The 26,563-nt window shown below is 37.6% G+C and overlaps 1 protein-coding gene across 2 annotated transcripts; it reads left to right on the top strand.

Annotated features, from left to right (window-relative positions):
- The first annotated feature begins 30 nt into the window (after positions 1 to 30).
- On the top strand, positions 31 to 25,034 carry LOC126777660 (uncharacterized). 2 transcript variants are annotated; one of them, XR_007670073.1, is made up of 13 exons: positions 31 to 249; positions 831 to 967; positions 1,573 to 1,716; positions 10,785 to 10,877; positions 11,144 to 11,249; positions 11,477 to 11,587; positions 12,924 to 13,091; positions 13,411 to 13,506; positions 14,282 to 14,416; positions 15,839 to 15,914; positions 16,414 to 16,595; positions 16,790 to 16,997; positions 20,525 to 25,034. XR_007670073.1 is itself a non-coding variant. In XM_050500780.1 (13 exons), the coding sequence occupies exons 2-13, from the start codon at positions 831 to 833 to the stop codon at positions 20,529 to 20,531; spliced, it is 1,392 nt and encodes a 463-aa protein (XP_050356737.1). In that variant the 5' UTR covers positions 31 to 249; the 3' UTR covers positions 20,532 to 25,034. The 2 variants fall into 2 exon arrangements, 1 of the variants encoding a protein (XP_050356737.1); XM_050500780.1 differs by having other exon boundaries at positions 16,790 to 16,926.
- The last annotated feature ends 1,529 nt before the right edge of the window (positions 25,035 to 26,563 follow it).

The raw sequence follows: 26,563 nt of genomic DNA, 5'->3' as shown, positions 1-26,563 counted from the left end.
ATTCTCTATGGTTAACAACTTGAAGTTAGTTTTCACTTTTTGTAAAACGTAGTTTTCTCATTCAGTAAGTGTCCAGTAATCTGTGTTTGCAACGGGTGATTTCGGTTTTTACAATAATACCATTGACAATGGGCGTTTAAATAAAATTGTACTCTTTCTCCTTATGAGACCTGTTTTTTAAAAGTATTAATAATAAAATACACTGACTAATATAGTATAGTATCGTCAGAAAATACGACATATCTGAAGGTATGTATCTTTATTAAATGACCTTTCTTTGTTTTTACCTTAAATAAGTATGGAAATAGTATAAATCATCATGTTTTCGACTTTTTTGTTTTAACAAATCTGATTTATTGTGTTCTGTATATAGGTGTGGTTTAATTCTACTATAAGTAATAATTATTTACGCAGTTTGTTATAAACAGCCTACTTTCTCAAAAACAGCTGTTACGTCGTCACACCTTATGCTAAACAGCTGATTAAGTGGTTCTTTTTGTTTTTCATGTTTTCAGCTTTCAATAATTATTTTAAACTTGATTGCAAACTGAAGGTCAACATTTTATCTATGCGTATTAAATATTGATTAATATTTTACGTGCGTTAAGTAATTGGTGTATCAAAAATAATGAAAACATGTAACGAAATTTGTTATTAATCTGTAGTAAAGTAAAATTTATATATTCCTATATCAATTTATTGATCAGAGAAAAATATTAAAGAACTACATTTATTCATTATTATGATTTCATCTGAAATTGCCATAAACAATAATCAATCTGTATGTAGTATTTATGGCATTGTGCTTTAACAACTTATTTTGATAATAGATGGCTGCAGAATGGGGCAGCCTGCCTCTCCTCTCACTGAGATGCGTATTAGATCATTTGAGTACAGAGGATGCTCTCGCTGCATTGTCCACTTGCCGTCACTGGCGTAGTGCCATTTTACTATATGAGGGTCAAAAGTAAGTATAAAAGCATTATTAATTTGTTTTAATTTTTTTTACACAAAAAATGTGGTTCGAGTAATATTACATATAAAAATACTCCACATATTTTCTATAAAATAAAATTTATAATTTACATTATAAATGGATTAATACTTAACTTAATTTAGTTCCAGTATTTTTAGATTGTTTTCAAGGACCTTATTATTCTAGTCACTTGTAGTACCATTTAGCTAGAGACTTTCATACCACAATTTAATTAGTGTGAATGTATTTATATATGGTTAATTCATTATATAAATTCAATCAAAACTCCCTCACAATTAATTTCCTCAATTAGTGTCATTTTCTTTTTTTCAATTAAAGTAAATGTTTTTGTGGTGAAAAGTAACATCAACATCAGAAAACATCTTCAAAATGCAATAGCCATATTTTATTGTCCTATCGAATGAGTCCTTAAGTACAAACTTGATTCTTAAGAGGTTTCAACATTGCATTTCTAGGAAACAACCCTTTACCATGTTCAATCAATGTAGACTTAAAATCAAACATTTTAATCTGTAATAAACATAAAAATTTGTATATTTAAATGACATAATATATTGTTATTTATTCCATAACAGAGAATTACTCAAGTTAAATGTGAAAACCCTTGAAAGAAACCTCTTTGTTACGAGGCTGTTCAAGAAGTACACTAGAAGACTCCACGTTATCATCGATAGCGACAACAAGGATTTAGAGAACTTTATGAATTTTGTCCTACCGCAGTGAGTATTCTTTTATATGAATAATAATAATTAATATATTGTTTTTGTAACATCTGTACTATAATTTAAAATATATATATTTTTTTATAGTATAGGTAGGGTTACGAGCATATGGGCCACCTGATCGTAAGTGGTCACCAATGCCCATAGACATTGGCTTTGTATAAAATGTTAACTATTGCTTACATCACCAATGGGAACTAAGATGTTATGTCCCTTGTGCCTGTAATTACATTGGCTCACTCACCCTTCAAACAGGAACACAACAATACCAAGTACTGCTGTTTTGCGGTAGATTATCTGATGAGGGGGTGGTACTTACCCAGGCGAGCTTGTACAAAGCCTTACCACCAGTAATGACTCAGGTTTTGAAAACATCAAATTTTTTACATGGTACGACATCTTCAAACATAATTATTGAAAACCTCATTTAATGCATTCTTGTCATAATATTAATGTTAAATTGCCATGGATTACTTCCTCAATTCACGACGGCAGTAAACAGAAAGATGTTATTATAATAGATATTGAACAAAAAACTATTTTTCTAACATTTATTCTGATATGGAATGGAATTCAAATTAGAATATTAATACTTGGTACTGCTAATTATGTTAGAGTAGCTGGTGAGTGTGTACCCATGACCCATTGTACGCTGTGCAAAGGCCTGCTATTTTTATAATAACAAATTTTAGTTTATTGAAAACATTTTCATTATTGCATTATACCTTGAAACAATAACCAAGGTGCAAGTTTAAATCATATTGTTTATAATTTGAAACTTCAGATGTTTATGTCTAGGAAATGCCAGTACCTTGAAAGGTGTGTCTATATCAACTTTCAGCTTTATATATCCACATGATTTAAACATAGACATGTAATAAACTGTACATGACATTATGAGTTATATTGATTCCTTTTTATCTCAATTTTTACCTGATTCATTTTGTAGCGAGTGATATAGTTTATTTAACTGTAATACCTTTGTCGTTGTTCTAGTGACTTGATTTTACGGCTACACATAATGACTCTAATTCGAATTACTTTGTTAAAAAAAAATATTGAGGTTTACTTTGTCGAAAATTTCTTAATATTAGTCTGGAGTTATGAATTAGGCGGTGATACTATGACTTGTATGATAAACCCTTGGATCCTGCCCCTATAAGAGGAAATATTCTACCGCATAACAGCAGTACTTGGTATTGTTTTGTCCGGTTTGAAGGGTGAGTGAGCCAGTCTAATTACAGGCACAAGGGACATAACATCTTAATTCCCAAGGTTGGTGGAGCATTGGTGATGTCAGCGATGGTTAACATTTCTTACAATGCCAATGTCTATGGGCCTTGGTGACCACTTACCATCAGGTGGCCCATAAGCTCGTCCGCCTTCCAATTCTATATAAAAAAAAAATAGAACGTCACACGGTAGCATGCGCAAGTGATCCCGTGGCGATCCTCGTTAAGACGGAAAGGGTACCGCTGGTTTTTTAGTGTTTTCCGATGTTCGGGGCGCTCTTGGCGCTTTGAACACCGGTGAGCCCTACATACCCTTTTTGTTCCTGTGGAGGAAAAGCGTAATGCGTTTTTCCAGCGTAAAAAAAGGGAATAGAGCGTCTGTATTTACGTACACAATCAGACAGCTGTAGTATAATATCACTCGTTTGCCAGTCTCCATTGAAAATGAACGCCGAATGCATAATATGCATATTTCGGAATATTGCTCGCTAAAGTATCTCTTAATACAAAGTTACTTGGAAAACTCATTAACGATTGAATTATTTCCTAGATTTCAGTATTAACGTTAACGATGTCTACAAATTCTGTTTGACTATCACGGTTCTATAAAATCGTAATATATACTTTAAAGAATACTATTTCGTGTTTAAAAAAAATATACCTACATTATAAAATATGATAGCTTATCGGAAGAATTGCATAATTGATTTGCTTCAACTGTAAACATCATTTCGGGTTCGGTACTGTGTAAACAATATTGTTGATGTAAATGTATACAGAATTGTAGAACAAAACTGTTGACATTATACGACACTGGGTTCAAATGCAAAATATCAACTTACTTTGCTTAATATTCGAGCAAAGTGAAATTGTCGAGTTGAAGTGAATTTTTTGACTAATAATTTTCTTAAATTTTCAATTATAAAATTGTAAATAAAGAAATTAGCATAGTTGCTAAAGTTGCCGTATAAAAAAATGTTCTTGAACTTGAATGAAGCTCCGATATTATTTTAATATTTAATCTGTGCTGAATTTTGACAGAATAAAAATATATCATCGATTATAAAATTTAAATAGAATTTAACCATTTAATAAAATTATAGTTTCAACGAAGTTCCACGAATATCTGAGGTGTTGACGACAAAGTGATAAATCTACTTAAAATAAAAATTGCCATTCATGTAATGACGCGTGTTATGTAATATGCATTAGCTTAATAAGATTACACAAATTACAATTTGCAATAAGCAGACTAGAGCTGGTGTTTTGCATTTTAAAATAAAATAAAGTCGCTCTAATATCTTATGTGTTTTTGTATTATTTCAAACGTTACATTACTAAATATGTATACCGCTTATATATCAGTTTATTCGGAATTTAAGTGTTATTGTATTGCGACATAATTTGGAAGAAATATTAATCATTCCTTAGATCGCAAAAGCGCCACTAACATTGGGAACGAAGATTTTATGTCCCTTATTACACTGGCTCACTCACCTTTCAAACCGGAATATAATACTAACGATAAGTATTGCTGTTTAGTGGTATCATATCTGATAAGTGGGTGGTACCTACTCAGTACCTGACAGTGTTCTCTATAATAGCCATGCTACGTTAACACTTTGACTTCTAAATTTATATATATATATAATAAGCACTATTCTGTTTATGATGTAAATGTATTTATACTACAGTTTGAATATTTTCAGTTCATGTATTCTGTTTTACTATGATTAATGCGGAAGCTAATGTTCTCCAGTCCTTATGTCCATTGATTAAGAGGATAACGTCGTCTGCATTACATGGACCCCACGGGACAAGAGACTGGAAATCTTGTAGTAGTCTATGGATGAATTAAAAAGTATAATATATAAAAATATGTACATATATAAATCCATATCCATATATATATATATATATATATATATATATTATCTATATAAATATAATAATGGTATTGTAAAATGGACGACCATTTTCTACGAATACGAATTGCGATGTATATACGTACGTAACGCTAAGACCGTTATATTCTTGTTATTTTGGCAGTCTAGTAATGTACATTAACCCAATTATGTGTAAATCGAAATTTACGGAAATAAACCCCCAGTGGTACGGAATAAATCAAGCCACAATGATCCAATTAAATACAAAAGGCGTTACGTTAAACCGTTATACTTTTTGATAAAATATTTAGTCTGCAGTACATGTTGGGCCAACGATGGCGGCCAACGCATTGGCCAACGAACGTGTAAACAAGTGTAAAGGTCCGATTTGTCTGTTTTTGACATTGGTGGCATGCATTGGTCGTTCAATATTATCTTAAACATTTCAATGGATTTTGGCGCTCTCCGCCAACAAGGTTGGTTTCATATTCGGTTCGTATTACGCTTCAACAGAGGCAGACGCAGTTGTATAAATGGGCATTATTATATTCAACTTTTAGGTTTACAGATATGGATTATAGATTAAATTTTTAGTTATAGAATTTTACCGAAATATCCCCTAAATGACCAACGTAAAAAATAGAGTATGTTTTCCATACAGCCATTCCATACAGCAAATCAATAATTATTATTTTAGAAGTGAAACTAAGCTAAGTGTAAAGAAACAATAATTATTAAAATAATAGCTTAATATTTGATATAATTCGATACTTATTTAAACTTTTAGATTTGTTTAAACTGGAAATTAGCATATTATCATTACGTAGAACCTCTCAAACCGCTCAACGTTTGAGTATGATTAATCTAATCGCCTTTACTGCAAGAATGTCTATCGGCTTAGCCGATATTTGGATGAAATTTAGAATACAAAATAAAACACAGCTCTATTTAGAAATATGGGGGAGGCTTTCGTCCAGCAGTGGACGGCAAAAGGCTGAAAAAAAAAAAAAAAAAAAAAAAAAAAAAAAAAAATTAGAAATAAAGAAAATATTAAATTTTGTAATTTTATTTTTATGTCAAGCCATAATGCTACTTTCCATATTTTTAGTCACTCTACTTGGATGATACATTTTCATAATAATGGAACGTGCGTCGATATACATAGGGCTGTGATACGTTTAACAAAATAGTCATCCGTATCAAACAGCCAAATGAATTTGTAAGCCAACCTGTAAATTGTTTGCTTTTATTGTGATTTGTGAGCCAGTACATTGGCCCAACACACTGGTCCAACGTTTGGACGACGACGTGGCGAAACAATAATGTATGAATAACATCTGTTACAATCAAATCACGCAATGCAATCGATATCGTAATTGAAGACGAATTTAATCAATACAGTTGGTTAGTGATAGTAATTATATATTATTATTATATAATAATATTGTGTCATTACTTTTGTCACTAATAATATATAATATCAAGGGTAACAGATCTTTGTTTATTATGGTGTGCGTGTGCTCGTAATTATTTTTCTAAACAGCTTGACCGATTTTGATAGTATTTTTTTTTGGATCTATCACCTGGATGGTTCTTAGGTATACATTTAGATTTTTTTTTAATTTCTCACGTAAAAAACAACCTAATCTTTATTTAACAGCCTTCCAGCGACCTCATATATTTTTATTTCAATTAGTTTTCTATTCACAGTAACAGTACAGTAACAGCCTGTTAATGTCCCACTGCTGGGCTAAGGCCTCCTCTCCCTTTTGAGGAGAAGGTTTGGAGCTTATTCCACCACGCTGCTCCAATGCGGGTTGGTGGAATACACATGTGGCTGAATTTCAATGAAATTAGACACATGCAGGTTTTCTCACGATGTTTTCCTTCACCGTCAAGCACGAGACGAATTATAAACACAAATTAACATGAAAATTCAGTGGTGCTTGCCCGGGTTTGAACCCACGATCATCGGTTAAGATTCACGCGTTCTAACCACTAGGCCATCTCAGCTTTTTCTATTCGTGACGTATCAATCTCTCATTGCATCTCGATAAAATCTTTATTTGGCTAGTATTTCTATTATTTATAACAATTGTTTTTGAAGATATTTACCAAATCAAAAAGGAATATCAGTCACTAACGGACAACGAATGCAATTAAAATCGTTTCACATGACGACCATATAGTTATATCACTATATCAGGTATATCGCCTTAAATGTTACAAAATAATTGTAACAGGAGTTTACGATACATGTAACTATCACGGAATGTGATTTGTGATATTGATTAAGAACTTAGGAATGACTTCAGCCACGGCGGCTGTTCTCATTGTAGACTACACAACTGCGCAGGTATTGTATGAGTGTTTTTCTAATAAATGGAAATTCACCCATACAACACTGTCCCAAACATGTTTTCTTGAATAATTAGAAAATAAAAAAAACGTGAAAAAGATCATACAAATTGGTTCTTTATTTGTGTTTTGCGTGATTTTATTGAAAATTACGATTAGATGATTAATCCAAAGAAATGGTTATTTGAAAGGGAAATATGTTTTAATTGTATATTATATACATACAATTAAAACATATTATTAATCATATTGTAATACATTATATACATGTATTATTAAACATATTGCACAAGTATGTGCGGCAAACACGTATGTATTTCCTATTCTCTCACTCCCAAAAACAAATTGGACGGGACATCCTATCCGACCGGAGTTCAGGCGCGAGGCGTTATGAGAATGTACACATTTCCCAATTTCATACTCCGAGCTGTTACAGAAACAACTCAATAACATTTCATTGGCTTGAATCTGTGGCTTTATGAGTTAGCGATCACATCGGCGAGACAGTTTATGTTATTATTTGTTATGTAACCAGCGATGCGTACAATGCTACAACCCTACAGTTGTTGGTTTTATTGTCGCCTTATTGACGTATTACCTACAATTACGGTAATAACGATAGCCTACGTACAATCGACATGCTATTTCGTAATCTTATTACTTATTGTCTTTAATAAATGTTACACTCAGGCGTTTCATCTAAGGTGTAATAAGTATTTTTAATTGATTTAGTCTATAATATTTTTAATAGGAAAAGCTTGCTGCCTGTGACATAATTGTTTGTTTATTTACATCTAATTCGAACGACGATGCCACTTACGCTAACGAGTTTATATTAATACATTATAAATTATATGAATCACAAAATGAAAGCGATTATAAACATAAAACAACATAAATAAACATTAAATTTATCAACAATAATTTTTCAAATTAAAAATATATACGTATGTCAAATTAATTCTATCTATCAGTATTTATTAGCAGTTTTTTTTTTTTTTTTTTTTTTTTTTTTTTTTTTTTTTTTTTTTTTTTTTCAGCCTTTTGCCGTCCACTGCCTCCCCCATAGAACGCCAACATACGCCAATTAGCAGTATTATATTGCTATTTAAAATTCTCAGAGTATATGCTATATTGTATATAAAGTGTGACGTAATGTCATTTGGTTATTACTCGGGTTTCTTCATTATAACTTTCTTCAACGCTGAATTTCTTTACGCCTTGGTCACGTGGTTGATTCACGTGACCACTGTTTTTATATTTTTCTTAATAATAATACGTCCTACCTTAAAATCGATATCAAATAATATGAAAATTTTCTTTTAAAACGATTTAACTATTAATAGTAATTATAAATTGCTATATTTATAATGTAAGTAAATTTACATAAAGTGGAATTTCTATTCTTATCTTGCGCAATAGAAAGTTGATTATAGTAAAATTTCGTAATTTTTACGATATTCGTTTAACAATTCAAATCATGTATTTCTTTTGTAATGTAACGACCGCTTATGTAAAATGTATAGTTTATTTTATTAACGTGCATAAAAATTTAATTAAAATAAAATTTAAAAGCGTTTAAAGTAATGATATTTTTATTCAATAATTTTCATGTGAATATTTTAGTTTTCTTTAAATAGTGATTACGTAAACCAATTGAATTGTCATTTTACAACAAATATTGAAGGTAATTTGATTAAGTTTTTCCAAATTATTTTGGGCCAAATGTCACGACATAGTTTTAAATAGCAGGGAAAGCAGGGCAAAAAAAGAGTCTATTTAGTGGTATGACTTAAGATTATCTTAAGGCTGTCAACTATTTCGGTTTAACTTGTGTTAGGTATACTCGAAATTATTCGGTTCCTCTGTCAGTTGATCGACAAATAGTTAATACGGGGTTGAATCAGAAATATATAAGCTTATTACAATGTTGTTAAAACTTAAAAGGCTCGAGTTTCCCTAGTCTAACGTAATTAAAGCTAAAGCTTTATTAGAAGGCTCCAGCTTCAGCGCTGAGTCATATATTCAAGGCATACGAGTAGCGACTCGAGCAGTCGACGTTTAAAAAGCTCAAGTTCTGCCTTCAAGGCTCACTATACAAATATTATATTTATTTAACTCAGTTCTTTTGGCATGAAATCAATCGATGAACAGACGATTATTGGAAACTATTGTGCAAAAATAATTCCAAAAATACTTGATGTGGTTAAAGGAAATACCCTGAAAAACCGTCATTGTTCCTTCAAAGCTCCTGCATATTGATCGGAAGTTGCGCTCTACGCAATCCGCATTGATTCGATATCTTTCAACACCCACCATATTCTCCGGAGATTTTAGTGATTTTCACTGATTCTCCCATAGTTAAAAGATTAAAAAGCATTTTCGTGGAACTGTAGTTGACGATGATGACGCGGTTATTGCTTCGTTAGATGACTTTATTTCAGTTAAGAAACTTTTTCGATTGAAAGAGATTATGTAGAGAAGTAAAATATACTTGGTAATTTTTTTATATATTTACCTCAAGGACATTTTATTCATTCTTCTAATTACAGTAACAGCCTGTTAATGTCCCACTGCTGGGCTAAGGCCTCCTCTACCTTTTGAGGAGAAGGTTTGGAACTTATTCCACCACGCTGCTCAAATGCGGTTTGGTAGAATACACATGTGCAGAATTTCAATGAAATTAGACACATGCAGGTTTCCTCATGATGTTTTCCTTCACCGTTCAATTAAGCACATGAAAATTCAGTGGTGTTTGCCCGGATTTGAACCCACGATCATCCGTTAACATTCACGCGTTCTAACCACTAGGTCATCTCGGCTTTTTCTTCTAATTACGTGTAAATAAAAATAATCTTATAATATTATGAACACTTGGTTAAATTTTAGTGTTAAAGTGTCTTAAATCAATTAGATTTACTATTTTTTTAGTATAAATAATATGTTTGAGCAAAAAGAAATGAACTTAAGGATTCCAGTTCAATTTTGCATATGTAACTTATCCAAATAGAAAATTGTATACACAAATTTATAAACACATAACGAGGTTATGTCGACATTTAAATGTTTTCACTTTGTACGAATTGTAATTGAATGTACTACATGACTGTGTTTTATATAAATGACTAAATTAATTACGTTTTTGTTCAATTTGCATATGTATAATTTTATCACAGCGTTTGTGAGTTTAGTTTGAACAGATTTCCTCCTTTCATTCAAATAGATTATTCAATATTAATATTTTTTTTATAATATGCATCGTTAGTTTTAGTTTAAAACTTTTACTCATAACTTATTTTAACTCCAAACAGCAGTACTTAGTTTTGTTGTGTTCCGGTTTGAAGGTTGAGACAATGTAACTACAGATATAACGGACATAAGAGTTTAATATTTCTTATCAATATCTCAGGGTTGTAGTGACCAATTACCGTCACGTGGTGCATTTGTCAGTCTGCCGATATATCATCGATAAAAATATAAGATTTTGAAACAACACTAATCCCGTCAATATTTAAATGAAATCTCCTGTTCATTATTCTTAACATTTATATTTATCAAAAAATCTTACAGTTAATCAATATCTTTTCAGATTCTTTGATACGATGAACTTGCAAGAATTAGTATTTATAGGACCCGTTTACCTTCAACAGAAGAACATTATATCAGCGTCGAAACTAAATCGGTGAGATTATTAATATTTTATCGCTGGCCATTTGGCGCAGTTGGCAATGACCCTGCCTTACGCTCCGGGGTTAGATTCCAGCCCCAAGTCTGGGTGTATTATGTATTTATACATTTATTTAAAATATATTGCCTAACTTAGGAATAGACGTATTATTATTTTCGAACTCTATCTTTTAAGTTTCTTAAGTTTCTTAAATCACGAAATATTTATAAATCTTACTTTTATTTATGATAAATTAATATTAAAACATAATTTATTTTCAGAATCATCACTGAGAGTTTAATGTTTAAGAATTCTCACTGTCTACAAAGATTCACTTTATTGGGTTGTACCATGGCACCGGTGAAGAATGAAAACGACAGATACACTGTAAGTTCTATCAAATATAATCATAATATACAATATTGAATTAAATTGTAGTTTGCCAGGATAGATGTAGAGTTGTTTTTTTTTTTCACTTTAAAATTTTTTATCTGTGTTACTGGTTTTAATTGGGCATTATATCGAACAGTACCAACAAGGAAGTCACGTGTTACACAAACTAACTTTATCAATAATTATTATTTATGAAAATATAATCAAATAAATTATTTCAGCATAAATATGTGGAGTATTATTCGAGACCACTTACATTCAGCGCCGTTTCACCCTTCGATACAGTTTTTTCGCATTGCAACGCTGGTTTGATGGCCTTCTCTTCATTACGAGTGAGTATTTAATCAACTATCATGCAATTATGTAGAGTTATACGGTAACTTTGTAATTTGCACACAACGAACACTCCTTAGTTATTTCTCTGTTTATGCAATAATCTATTTTTTATAGTAAATTAGGTGTTTTTTGGAATGCCTAACTGAAAAAAACTTCTAAATGAACATACATAACATTGTATTAGAGGATGTCGCGCATTTCGAAGAAGGTTTTACTATATAATAATATCATAATATAAGGAGTTATTCACTGTTTAGCCCGCTTTAAATTGACACAATCGTAATGACGCGTCAATTTCATGTTCTTGTATCATAGAAGTATATATGTATATCCTAATTTCTAAAAACTTAGCATATATTTTGAAGGGAAAAACAAAATAACTAGCGTTTTAAAAGAATAATGGTATTCTGCAATTATGTCTAACTGATTTCGGCCGCGGCATTCATTCTCAAGAGAGATTAGCCAACTGTGCAGGACATATTATAGTGCAAAAGTCTGTGATGCACTCCCTATTTCCTCACTCTCATAATCCGATGGGACAGCGATCCGACACGATCGGTAAGATTTTACGCGCAGAATCCCACACTACTTGTAAAGCTTCATAAACAGCCAAGTAAAACTTCATAAACCTTTCTCGTGAACCATTCTATATAGTGGTGACTGCCTCGTTGGTCTTGTGGCTTGATGTGAGGCCGCAGACCCGGAGGTCCTGGGTTCAATTCCCAGGTCAGGCCAGTAAAAAGTTATTGGGTTTTTCTGTCAGAAAATTCTCAGTAGCAGCCCGGAGTCTGGAAGTTGGAAGTGTGTACGCTCTCGTGCCTCGGAAAGCACGTAAAGCCGTTGGTCCTGCGTCTGAACTCTTTCCGGTCGTGTCGGATAGCCGTCCCATCGGATTATGAGAGTTAGAGAATAGAGAGTGCATCTGTGTTTGCGCACACACTTGTGCACTATAATATCTCCTGCGCAGTTCGCTAATCTCTCTTGAGATTGGCCGCCGTGGCCGAAATCGGTCTGCAGGACATTATTATTATTATTATAGTGGAGAAAACTAAATGAATATCCACGCCTTAAGATTGTCACAGGTATTGAGAACCGATTATGTATATAATCTGCATATGTGTTTATATTAGATACTAACTAGGACCTAAACATAGTTGGTAGGGATATGTGCAAGCTCGTCTGGGTAAGCCCCACCCATAGCCATGTCTTTTAAAAAAAAGTACTTAACTTTAAATTTTTAATTAAAAAAAACCAATAACTTTTGTTATACAATAAGTATAACAAAAGTTATTTGTTTACATCTTATTTTGTCTTTACCTTGAATTTTTTCAGCAACTAATCTTCGATTTTGACCTGATGAGTACACAAACACTGCAGACTCTCAGTCTTATGGGTCAAATAACAGACCTCACGTTGACAATTGGACAAAAGCGGCCCGTCAATCTACCACTGGTGGATTGGAACTACGCGAACCGTAACTTACGTGTAACCTTGATAGTTGTAAGTATTTTTTTAATTATTATATTTAGAATAGATAGGCAGACTGGCGATTGGCCAATATGATGGTAAGTGGTCACGACAGATCCTATACATTGGCTGTGGAAGAAATATTAACTTTTGGTAGAGAATGCGCCACCAGCGCCATCTATAAAATAATATGTAACACATCGATTAGCGAAATCTAAATAAAATATTAATAATAATAGACCTTTATTTCCGAAATTTTCAAATTTAATTTCAAAGTTTTATAGGTTTTTTTTATTTATAGATTTCGATTTTAATAACATAATGATCAAGTAAATATATGCTTTGCTAACAGATAACAGTCCCACACTGCATGATGAACATGGTGATTGAGGAAGTATTCATCGAGGGCTTACCATTATTCTCGTTGAAGGTTTTGTTCTGTGAAACGGTGAGTGGCAAAATTCTATCGAAATGAGACAGTTTGAAAACGTTATAAGTTACTTGATGGGTTATATCAAGCCAAACAATATTACGGATTTGTAAATTCTTCAAAACCAACAATGTCATTTGACAATATCCATTCTTATTTAATTAACATACTACTACTAAACCCTCATTTTCTTCTTCTTTTTGAGTATAAATGAGTTTAGTGTTAGTTATTTAATACTAGATATTGCCCGCGACTCCGTTCGCGTGGAAATTTTTGTGTGTTACAACTGAGTACTTGATAAAATTGTGATCAATGTCGGTGATGAGTATAAAAGGCTTCTTTTTGGTCGCTGTAATTCTGGGCTGGGTTATGTCTGAAACAAAATTAAATGGCGTTAAGGCGACGATAGCTTATTTTTTTTAAGTAAGCAGTTCAAACGTCTCCTTATGGGTGTTGATTTCATTGCACTAGAGATTTTCCAGCATTGAAAAAAGGGTCATTTGTCTGGTCAAATTGTCTGGAAAGCTTAGCATTACGTCGCAAATTTTATTATTTTAATTTTTTTTTATTTAATTTTTATCGCAACTTTTTCACAAATACAACGGTCTTTATCAAAGTAAGCAATAAAATTGGCGATGAAGTATCAACGGTTCAAAAAACCGTATCATTTTGGTGCTAAACTGTCAATGGAAGGTCGATGGGAAAATTTCCTTGGTCCATATTTGAAACATCATAATCACTTGAAGTGGTTTTAGCCCCCCAGTCTTTTTATACATATAATTTTATTCGGCAGTTGCACGTGGGTATCCTACAACGCGTTGTACTTATGTACAAGGAGACGATACGCGAATTCGTTTGGATCGACTCGCCGGGCAACACTGTCGACGTCTGCGGCAGGATTATCAAACATCACCGGGAACCCACTGAGGTATTTTTTTTTAAATATACATATATATATATATATATATTCATATATATATATGTCAGGTGGACCGACGACCTTAAGAAGGTGGCGGGCACCAACTGGATGCGGAAGGCGGAGGACAGGGAGCTTTGGCGCACCTTGGGAGAGGCCTATGTTCAGCAGTGGACAACGATTGGCTGTTGATTGATTGATTGATTGATAGAATAGGAAGGCGGACGAGCAGATGGGCCACCTGATGGTAAGTGGTCACCAACGCCCTTAGACATTGACATTGTAAGAAATGTCAACCTTACATAGCCAATGCGCCACCAACCTTGGGACCTAATATTTTAAGCCCCTTGTGTCTGTAATTACACTGGCTCACTCATCCTTCAAACCGGAACACAACAATACCTGTAATTTACTGGTGGTAGGGCTTTGTGCAAGCTCGTCTGGGTAGGTACCACCCACTCATCAGATATTCTACCGCAAAACAGCAATACTTGATATTGTTGTGTTCCGGTTTGAAGGGTGAGTGAGCCAGTGTAATTACAGGCACAAGGGACATAAAATCTTAGTTCCCAAGGTTGGTGGCGCATTGGATATGTAAGCGATGGTTGACATTTCTTACAATGCTAATGTCTAAGAGCGTTGGTGACCACTTACCATCAGGTGGCCCATATGCTCGTCCGCCTTCCTATTCTATAAAAAAAAAAAACCAAGTACTACTGTTAATATAATGTTTATGGTGTTAATTCTAATGTATGTGTGCGTGCAACTATGTAAATATAAGTACAGTATTGTGTATATGAATCAGATTTTTTTTAATTAATTTTTTTTTTTCAAGAAACCAAATATTATATTTTTCATTGTTGCCTTTTTACATTTCCACTCAAAAAATTAAGCTTGTTATATTGAATTAAAGTTGTTACATATGCTTACTGAATATTTCAATTATAGTATATCTACATGGTGTGTACACGAACGATCCAAAAAACTTGGTACTGAAACTGGTACTTGATAATTGAAATATCAAAACGTTACTAAAATGCCATCTCTATATTTTTAAAGTCGAGATTACATTTGAGGCGAACCAAACGATAGCGCGATTCAGGAAAATGTTTTACTGTTTGTTTACGCCAAACTAATTTCGCGGGATCAAACGGTTAATGAAACTAAGGAACAGCTTTCCAATGTTTACACAACTATAATTTGTTTGATAATCACTCAATTAATATAATCACTTCCTACACTATATATACTCAGCGAATCTAGAGAGCTCAATTCAGAATTGTGACATATTTAATCAACGCCATCTATCGGTAGGGAATAGTAATATACGCCATTTTACACTGTTTTACATGGTACTAGAAGTAGCATAGTTAGATATAAATATTGAAGAAAGTCATAACGGAATAAATAATGTCTGTATTTTGTTTATTTCAGTTTACGATGTCTAACGTGAATCCGATTATATTATTATGCTGGCAGTGCACTCAATTAAAAAGACTTGTCATACATGGTGAGTAAAGTCACTATGTTTTTTAAACAATTAATTACTTTATTGATATTCGTGTTGCTACTTAAACAAATATAATATTTTAATGTATTGTTTATTAATAATGATAATAATAATGTCCTCCAGACCGATTTCGGCCACGACGGCCAATCTCAAGAGATATTAGCCAACTACGCAGTAGATATTATAGTGCACAAGTGTGTGTGCAAACACACGTGCACTCTCTTTTCCCTAACTCTCATAATCCGATGGGACGGCAATCCGACACGACCGGAAAGAGTTCAGGCGCAGGACGGCTTTACGTGCTTTCCGAGGCACGGGAGTGCACACACTTCCAACTTCCAGACTCCGGGCTGCTACTGAGAATTTTCAGACAGAAAAACCCAATAACTTTTGGGTTTGACCTGGGAGTTGAACCCAGGACCTCCGGGTCTGCGGCCTTACATCAAGCCACTAGACCAACGAGGCAGTTGTTTAGTACTGGACACAAATGTATTTTCAGGTTACTGGGTGTGGCAATACGATCTTCTAGGCATAGTTCGCCTCCGTAGGTCCCTGCAGGATCTGGAAATATCTGCCATATACGATAGACAAAGTCGCTTCACTACAGCCACACGCAGCGATCACATGGTACGGGTGCTGGCCACCGACACGCAGAAGGTCCTCGATCCTGAATATATACAAGTGAGTAAAACACACCGTGAGCCGAGACAGTAATTTTAACACCTTGCTCGATATCATGCAGAATAAATGGCACAACGGATATAATACTTTGAACGTAAACGAAGGTCGCGTACTTCTTTATTTAAGACACCAGAGACGTCCTCGGAACGTTATTGTTGGTGTCGTACTTTATATATTATAATAATCGTCGACAGCAAGTGAACTCGTATACGGAGTTCGAGTGGGTGCCCGCGCTGTGGGAGCAACTCCACCCCGCCCTGCGCCCGCGAGCCACCGTCGCACACCGCATCGACTACGTGCTGCGGGAGAGCCTGCGCCCCGCCGTGCGCACGTGAGTGTCCCCTCCCCCCGCGCCCGCATCGACTACGTGCTGCGGGAGAGCCTGCGCCCCGCCGTGCGCACGTGAGTGTCCCCTCCCCCCGCGCCCCCCTCGACTACGTGCTGCGGGAGAGCCTGCGCCCCGCCGTGCGCACGTGAGTGTCCCCTCCCCCCGCGCCCCGCGCCCGCATCGACTAAGTGCTGCGGGAGAGCCTGCGCCCCGCCGTGCGCACGTGAGTGTCCCCTCCCCCCGCGCCCCGCGCCCGCATCGACTACGTGCTGCGGGAGAGCCTGCGCCCCGCCGTGCGCACGTGAGTGTCCCCTCCCCCCGCGCCCGCATCGACTACGTGCTGCGGGAGAGCCTGCGCCCCGCCGTGCGCACGTGAGTGTCCCCTCCCCCCGCGCCCGCATCGACTACGTGCTGCGGGAGAGCCTGCGCCCCGCCGTGCGCACGTGAGTGTCCCCTCCCCCCGCGCCCGCATCGACTACGTGCTGCGGGAGAGCCTGCGCCCCGCCGTGCGCACGTGAGTGTCCCCTCCCCCCGCGCCCCGCGCCCGCATCGACTAAGTGCTGCGGGAGAGCCTGCGCCCCGCCGTGCGCACGTGAGTGTCCCCTCCCCCCGCGCCCCGCGCCCGCATCGACTACGTGCTGCGGGAGAGCCTGCGCCCCGCCGTGCGCACGTGAGTGTCCCCTCCCCCCGCGCCCGCATCGACTACGTGCTGCGGGAGAGCCTGCGCCCCGCCGTGCGCACGTGAGTGTCCCCTCCCCCCGCGCCCGCATCGACTACGTGCTGCGGGAGAGCCTGCGCCCCGCCGTGCGCACGTGAGTGTCCCCTCCCCCCGCGCCCGCATCGACTACGTGCTGCGGGAGAGCCTGCGCCCCGCCGTGCGCACGTGAGTGTCCCCTCCCCCCGCGCCCCGCGCCCGCATCGACTACGTGCTGCGGGAGAGCCTGCGCCCCGCCGTGCGCACGTGAGTGTCCCCTCCCCCCGCGCCCGCATCGACTACGTGCTGCGGGAGAGCCTGCGCCCCGCCGTGCGCACGTGAGTGTCCCCTCCCCCCGCGCCCGCATCGACTACGTGCTGCGGGAGAGCCTGCGCCCCGCCGTGCGCACGTGAGTGTCCCCTCCCCCCGCGCCCGCATCGACTACGTGCTGCGGGAGAGCCTGCGCCCCGCCGTGCGCACGTGAGTGTCCCCTCCCCCCGCGCCCGCATCGACTACGTGCTGCGGGAGAGCCTGCGCCCCGCCGTGCGCACGTGAGTGTCCCCCCCCCCCGCGCCCGCATCGACTACGTGCTGCGGGAGAGCCTGCGCCCCGCCGTGCGCACGTGAGTGTCCCCTCCCCCCGCGCCCCGCGCCCGCATCGACTACGTGCTGCGGGAGAGCCTGCGCCCCGCCGTGCGCACGTGAGTGTCCCCTCCCCCCGCGCCCCGCGCCCGCATCGACTACGTGCTGCGGGAGAGCCTGCGCCCCGCCGTGCGCACGTGAGTGTCCCCTCCCCCCGCGCCCCGCGCCCGCATCGACTACGTGCTGCGGGAGAGCCTGCGCCCCGCCGTGCGCACGTGAGTGTCCCCTCCCCCCGCGCCCGCATCGACTACGTGCTGCGGGAGAGCCTGCGCCCCGCCGTGCGCACGTGAGTGTCCCCTCCCCCCGCGCCCGCATCGACTACGTGCTGCGGGAGAGCCTGCGCCCCGCCGTGCGCACGTGAGTGTCCCCTCCCCCCGCGCCCCGCGCCCGCATCGACTACGTGCTGCGGGAGAGCCTGCGCCCCGCCGTGCGCACGTGAGTGTCCCCTCCCCCCGCGCCCGCATCGACTACGTGCTGCGGGAGAGCCTGCGCCCCGCCGTGCGCACGTGAGTGTCCCCTCCCCCCGCGCCCGCATCGACTACGTGCTGCGGGAGAGCCTGCGCCCCGCCGTGCGCACGTGAGTGTCCCCTCCCCCCGCGCCCCGCGCCCGCATCGACTACGTGCTGCGGGAGAGCCTGCGCCCCGCCGTGCGCACGTGCGTGTCCCCTCCCCCCGCGCCCGCATCGACTACGTGCTGCGGGAGAGCCTGCGCCCCGCCGTGCGCACGTGAGTGTCCCCTCCCCCCGCGCCCGCATCGACTACGTGCTGCGGGAGAGCCTGCGCCCCGCCGTGCGCACGTGAGTGTCCCCTCCCCCCGCGCCCGCATCGACTACGTGCTGCGGGAGAGCCTGCGCCCCGCCGTGCGCACGTGAGTGTCCCCTCCCCCCGCGCCCGCATCGACTACGTGCTGCGGGAGAGCCTGCGCCCCGCCGTGCGCACGTGAGTGTCCCCCCCCCCCGCGCCCGCATCGACTACGTGCTGCGGGAGAGCCTGCGCCCCGCCGTGCGCACGTGAGTGTCCCCTCCCCCCGCGCCCCGCGCCCGCATCGACTACGTGCTGCGGGAGAGCCTGCGCCCCGCCGTGCGCACGTGAGTGTCCCCTCCCCCCGCGCCCCGCGCCCGCATCGACTACGTGCTGCGGGAGAGCCTGCGCCCCGCCGTGCGCACGTGAGTGTCCCCTCCCCCCGCGCCCCGCGCCCGCATCGACTACGTGCTGCGGGAGAGCCTGCGCCCCGCCGTGCGCACGTGAGTGTCCCCTCCCCCCTCCCCCCGCGCCCGCATCGACTACGTGCTGCGGGAGAGCCTGCGCCCCGCCGTGCGCACGTGAGTGTCCCCTCCCCCAGCGCCCCGCGCCCGCATCGACTAAGTGCTGCGGGAGAGCCTGCGCCCCGCCGTGCGCACGTGAGTGTCCCCTCCCCCCGCGCCCCGCGCCCGCATCGACTACGTGCTGCGGGAGAGCCTGCGCCCCGCCGTGCGCACGTGAGTGTCCCCTCCCCCCGCGCCCGCATCGACTACGTGCTGCGGGAGAGCCTGCGCCCCGCCGTGCGCACGTGAGTGTCCCCTCCCCCCGCGCCCGCATCGACTACGTGCTGCGGGAGAGCCTGCGCCCCGCCGTGCGCACGTGAGTGTCCCCTCCCCCCGCGCCCCGCGCCCGCATCGACTACGTGCTGCGGGAGAGCCTGCGCCCCGCCGTGCGCACGTGAGTGTCCCCTCCCCCCGCGCCCGCATCGACTACGTGCTGCGGGAGAGCCTGCGCCCCGCCGTGCGCACGTGAGTGTCCCCTCCCCCCGCGCCCGCATCGACTACGTGCTGCGGGAGAGCCTGCGCCCCGCCGTGCGCACGTGAGTGTCCCCTCCCCCCGCGCCCCGCGCCCGCATCGACTACGTGCTGCGGGAGAGCCTGCGCCCCGCCGTGCGCACGTGAGTGTCCCCTCCCCCCGCGCCCGCATCGACTACGTGCTGCGGGAGGGCCTGCGCCCCGCCGTGCGCACGTGAGTGTCCCCTCCCCCCGCGCCCGCATCGACTACGTGCTGCGGGAGAGCCTGCGCCCCGCCGTGCGCACGTGAGTGTCCCCTCCCCCCGCGCCCCGCGCCCGCATCGACTACATACTGCGATTTGGAAAAGCTTTTATAAACGATTAGCGCCATCTGTTAGTACTGGTTTGGAAAATCTGCACTTAATAGTTCAATTATTTATTTTAAAAAATTCTAATACATCTGTCCTTTTATAAATCAAATTGTATTCTTATACATTTTTTTTTCTAAACAGGTTTTAGAATGGAATTCGAAAATGATCTCAAGATTTAAGATGCAGGTTATCAACGGTTACCAGCAACGGACTGTAGTAAGATCTTTAATATATAATATTCACTCGGGTCTGTGAGACTTACTGGAATGTTTTTGAAATTGGTGTCATATTTATAGGCCACGAAGGCTTTACATTAAACGACAACTGTTGTTTGTCGCAAATGTTTACAACTTGTAATTTTAGGTATCTTTTTGATATTCATGTATTAAAAGAATTGCATGATAAACAAAGATTGATTTACTAAGATTTATTTTACAGCTGCGGAGTGTAAGACCCATAATGTTGTTTTGTACTGAGATCGGATATACGAATGATTTTTTTTTATATAAAAAATTATACCAGTTCTTATCGTAACGATCAGTATTGATTATGCCATTTTAAAACATCAATATTGAAAAGATATTGTTGATTGAATCTAAAATTGGTTTCGGGTTCTCAAATTTAAATTCATTATTAAGTGAAATATTTAGATATAAGAATTATATCGTTAGAAATATGTCGATTACTTCTGTCTATCGTTTTTAAATAATTTATCTTAAAACATTCTTTTAAGGTATGCAATATTAAAAAAAAAATTGATATATGTAGGCCTAAACGACTTCTCCTCGAATATTCGCGTTGTATTTTTTTTTAAATTGCATTTCCTCATAACTATTATTAAAATATTTAATTAGCAAAAGTTCCTTTATCTAGAATTTACTGGTGACCTAATAAAGTTCATATTAATTAAACGTGCACTTAGTGAAAACGCGATAACTTCATAGATGTTTTACGCTTGTAAATAGCTTTAAGTTTTTCAAACTTAGAAGAAAAAAGTAAAAAAAAATCTGTGAAAATTGTATCCTATATATATCATAAATCTAAATAATAATGGCATTCAAAAGTCATAGTAAAAGTCAATTTTCACAAAATTACTAACAGAGTGTATATGTATAAATATATATTTAATCTGTGGTCATAAATTTGTCTATGGTAGAACATTAATTAATTTATTATTGTGACCAAAAAGTTCTATCATTAATGAACGAAATAAAGTGCTATCTTAACCTTTTGTCATATCAACGGTAGCAAAGAAATTAGTTATACAGGCTTATGAATACAGATTAAATTATAAAACTTCGAAAAAAATAGAGTTTCTTAGTAATTTCTAATATGTATAAAAAAAAATTGAGAAACGCCGAATGATATGTTTACTGGCATCATCTCTCAAAAATACGAATTTATCGTAGTTGAAATTCATGATAAAAAATTTAAAAAGTTAGTATTCCCACGCCAAGGGTTGTATAAAACGGTTGAACTGATATTATCTTCAATACAAATATATGCGATAAAATAACACGATGCAAAAACAATAGACTATATAGATTTGGTTAATAAAATGAAGCCAACAGTATTTGTATTCAAATTCAAAAATAGATTTAGACTCATTAAACTACAAATTTCAATAGTAAATAATTCAGTCTTGTAGTTTTTATATTTATGACCACTACAAATGGAATTTTTATATTGGTATCTTTTTCATAGTATTTTGTCGTATAAGTCTTCGCCATTGTTTTTTTTTTTATCAATAAAAAAAAGTTTCAATATATTCTTACGATTACATTACATTTTCGAATATCCATAAAAACATAAGTGACATTTCATTTTTATTGGCTTAAGTGTAGACGTTTTAATGTTATATTTATAAAATTTTATTTACGCTGTGTTCTTTGACAGATAGTTCGCGCCAGTTTTTATTATTCGTAGGTGAATCATTCTTTTTTTTTTAATGATCACTAATTTGGTTGACGAAAGTCCGAATAAATAAGGCTCTTGTATCGGTTTTAAAATGAGATAAACTGTAATTTGTAACTTGGCGTGGTGGTAAAGAAAAAATTCGCAACATCTAGTCAGAACCGTGGGACATTTGTACATATATTATATAGAATAACGCGTTTACCTGCGGTATTAAAGATCGATTTGCACAAAATGTAACGAAGTATTACAAAAATACATATTATAATTTATATCATCTCTATAGCTTTAAGAGAATAAAAATCTCAATACTGTATCAAATACAGTTATTTTTATCATACGTGCCACTCTGTTGTTGCGATGAATCTAGTTTTTCTCCGAGGAACTTGAATGTTATATAGGTGGAATGTTATCTTTTAAGTTAAAACACAATTTCGTAGTTAACAATGTGATTTTTTTTTTTTACAAATATAAAAAAAGACATTGCATTTATCATTACATTATCGACCACGAGAGTGAAGAAAAAATACTTAAATTACATTTTATTTCATACGAACGATTAAAATTCGAAATTCACTATACCTTGTATATTATATGTTTATTTATATGAAACAGCCGATGTTGGTATAGTTTTATTTCAGTGAAGTCATATATAGTCCGTCCCCAGCGCTACACGATTGCGTTTATAAATACACTGACTAAACAAATTGAAGCGGCTTTAGCTTTCCTCAATAACAATACAAGGAGTGCAAAAAATGATAATAAATATATATATCATAGTCACGCACAAACATTGTGATCTTATGAATAAACCCAATTATTCAAAAGTACGCCTTTTATTATAGTGTACAAAAAAAAATTATATTCGTACATTATCTTCGATTCTCGTAATATTAAATTGTGCTAAATAATTATTGTAATCGAAAAATCACTTTACTAGGCCAATTTATTTGTATTAAAAGAAATTGCTTCAAGTAGGTTATAGTACTAAGTACTTTAGATAAATAAACTCACTAAATTACTTGGAATAAAAAAAAGCAATGGTTTCTTCAAATATTTTTTAAGACATTTATAAAAAGTTCGATGCGAAGAACATATATTGTAAGGCAACGAAGAGACTTACCAACATACATTCCCTGAGACTGAGAACAAATAGAAGAGGCTTAGATCAAATAAGACCTTAATATGTATTACAAAATAATATTAAGAACAACGATGGTGGTCATTGCAAAAGTGGATAGCGTACAATAATATTTATTACTATACTCTGTATAATATAAACAATATCAAATATCAAAAACTATATTATTAAAATAGGAGTTTAATAAAAGACTTACATAAAAGAAATACATATATTTACCTATTTAAAATAGCCGTAATTTAAATGGGAAAAAAGTCTCTGTTTATCAAACTTATACCACTTTTGTTTTGACAGCCATAATTGACAACTGACATATATATAATGAAATGTGATAGAAATACAAATGACAACCGTATTTTAAGAACATTAACAAAGGAAAATCATTCCCGCCTCTTGTTTAAATAATTTTGTCTCTGCCAAAAAGACAGCTTTAAAAATATTACACTTTTGTTATATCGTCATTGTTTTGAAGACGGTACGCATCTCTATTATTAACATTAATCGATAAACACCAAAGATGTAATAGTTTTGCGTACTCATCTCGATTCCAAATATGGCAGAGACTTAAAAACAAAGACTTCAATAAGGCTGTGAAACAACTTGATTCGGTTCGGCTAATTTTTTAAACATTGTGAAATAAGAGTTGTTGGAAAAATCAGTTAACAGCAAATAGTACGATATTTATGAGATCGTTCTCGTTTAAAATAAATAACTTTTCTATAGCAAAGTAATTGATCGTGTTAAAACATTTTTTGGTTTTACTTATAAACGTGCTTTGTGTTTTTAGTTAAACACTGACTGATCTCTTTCCGTCATCATTTATTTGACATTTGAAAGGAGAAGACAGCAATGTTTGACCAATCATCCAATGAGCATTATTTATAGGTGAAGTCGTTAATTTGCAGCTAAATGAACTTTAGTTGGTTAACTGATTTTTCCAATACAATCAATAGACGAAGGGCATGATATTTTTTTAACCCACCTAAAATAATTTGTAACGAATTTTATGGTATTTCAATGACGAACTTTAGGGCTTATGATTATAAGCGTATGCCCTTTGTTGTACTATTCATTATGCCTCGCTGTGACAATGTTGCTATATTACAAATAAATATATTTACAGATTTTCTTTTCGACATTTCGCGAAACATACCTGAAAAGACCTTCGAAGAAATTTTGAGACAGAAATTTACAACATGTATCGTTTTAAAATTATCTTATTGTATTAACAAATGACAATAAAATTATCAAAAAGTTTCTGTAGTAAAGTTTTTTCATTCGAAATTTCTTCGAGGGATTCATACAAGTCTGACGTTGTCACTGCGCAAGTACTAATGAATACAGCTAACCGAATTGCCTAGAATTAGATCAAAATTGTAGTACTTATGCATCTTCTAGTGATAATAAAGGGAATGTGGAGGAGTATTAGGAACAACAAGTGTTACAAGCTGTTATCAGAGTGTGTTAAGAGGCTCACTTTCATTTTTTTTTTTATTATCTATGATTTAATTGTAACAGATTATGAAGCGTTGACGAGAGTGAGTCTATTTTGTATAATATTTTTTGAGAGTTTATTTATGTTTTAAGATCTTAAAAGTATTGTATATATCGTTTCGAAATTATTGAATTGGCCATTCGCATTTTATGTCAACGTTTTGATTCCATTATCGATTTGACGTTTCATGTGATTGGTGTTTTGTCATTATCTGTATTTGAATCGTAGTTTGTGCATTATTATAGTGAGTGACATAGTTTTTAACGGCATACATATGTTCACTTGCCTCACTTTGACCGCTTGTATGTTAGTAGATATATTAAAATGTATGTTTCTATTGTTAATATTAAATTTTATCAGATTATATATATTTACTGATCGCTGATGCGCATTTAACAGTTTCTTGCACACTTTTAATAATAAAATAACGATGAATAACGTTCTTAGTGATTTTTTTACGACTGAATAAATAGTTGCAATGATAGTGACTTTCAAATTGTATTAAGATGTAGCTAAGTTACTTACAAGAAAGTTATTGAATATATAAACCGCATTGGAAACATTAAATCAAATTAATTAATATATTAATAAAATTTTATTATCTTTTTGTAAATTAAATATTCATTCATTCGTTCACTCGTTCAATCATTTTGAATAGATTTGATGACTCTTTTTATCGTTTATGCCACACGACATACTAATAAATATTAAATACATATTTTACGTATAATTTTTATTTCTATAAGTTTGTTTTGCAATTTCGATAATGTATATAACTTTTAACAATTTTACTATAGTTTACATTTATTGTAATAAGAAAAATTATTTAATCATATTTTTTTATTTTAAATATTTTTTTAACTGAGAACATTAATTTTTAATACATTAGTTTTGCTTAACTATTTTCTTTCCGGACTTGATTTAATTTTTAAAAATTTATTTTAGTCTTATAATTTATGGTATATTTTGTCACTGTTTAAAGATATACTTTTACTTTATCAATAATTTATATATATTTTATATCTATTATTAATTGCTATATTTAAAATTAAACATTACAAATACATCCGCATTTTAATTTATGCTAGTTAAGGTATTGGAACTAAATTAGTGGAAATTTTATAACAATAGTTATACAACCTCGATTTGCCTTTTATTTAAAAATAAATCAACATTTCAAATTCAAGAAATCTGTTAAAGTCGCATCTTAACAGTTTAAATGAATATTAAATAAGGCCTGTACTTATCTTCTCTACCTTCTTTGACAGAACCGTTAAAATTCAATGTATTTTTTCTATACTATAATATTGTAATTCATATATGTCACTTATAAATATATTCGTATGTGTAGCAAATATTAGTTTTATTTTTAATCTATAATTTAAAACGAAATGGTAATCTAATTTATAACCTACTAACATATTAAGAACCTCTCCGAAGAAGAAGTTTGGGATGTCAACTCCATTATTGTATACAGTTACAGCCTGTTAATGTCCCACTGCTGGGCTAAGGCCTCCTCTCCCTTTTGAGGAGAAGGTTTGGAGCTTATTCCACCACGCTGCTCCATTGCGGATTATTGTATACTTTCATTATTATTTATTTAATTATTGTATACTTTTTGCCTATTTTA

This window comes from Nymphalis io, chromosome 23 (genome assembly GCF_905147045.1).
Source record: "Nymphalis io chromosome 23, ilAglIoxx1.1, whole genome shotgun sequence".
Lineage (NCBI taxonomy): Eukaryota > Metazoa > Arthropoda > Insecta > Lepidoptera > Nymphalidae > Nymphalis > Nymphalis io.
Note: the sequence above shows the minus strand (reverse complement) of the source record. Positions and strands in the feature narration are given on the sequence as shown.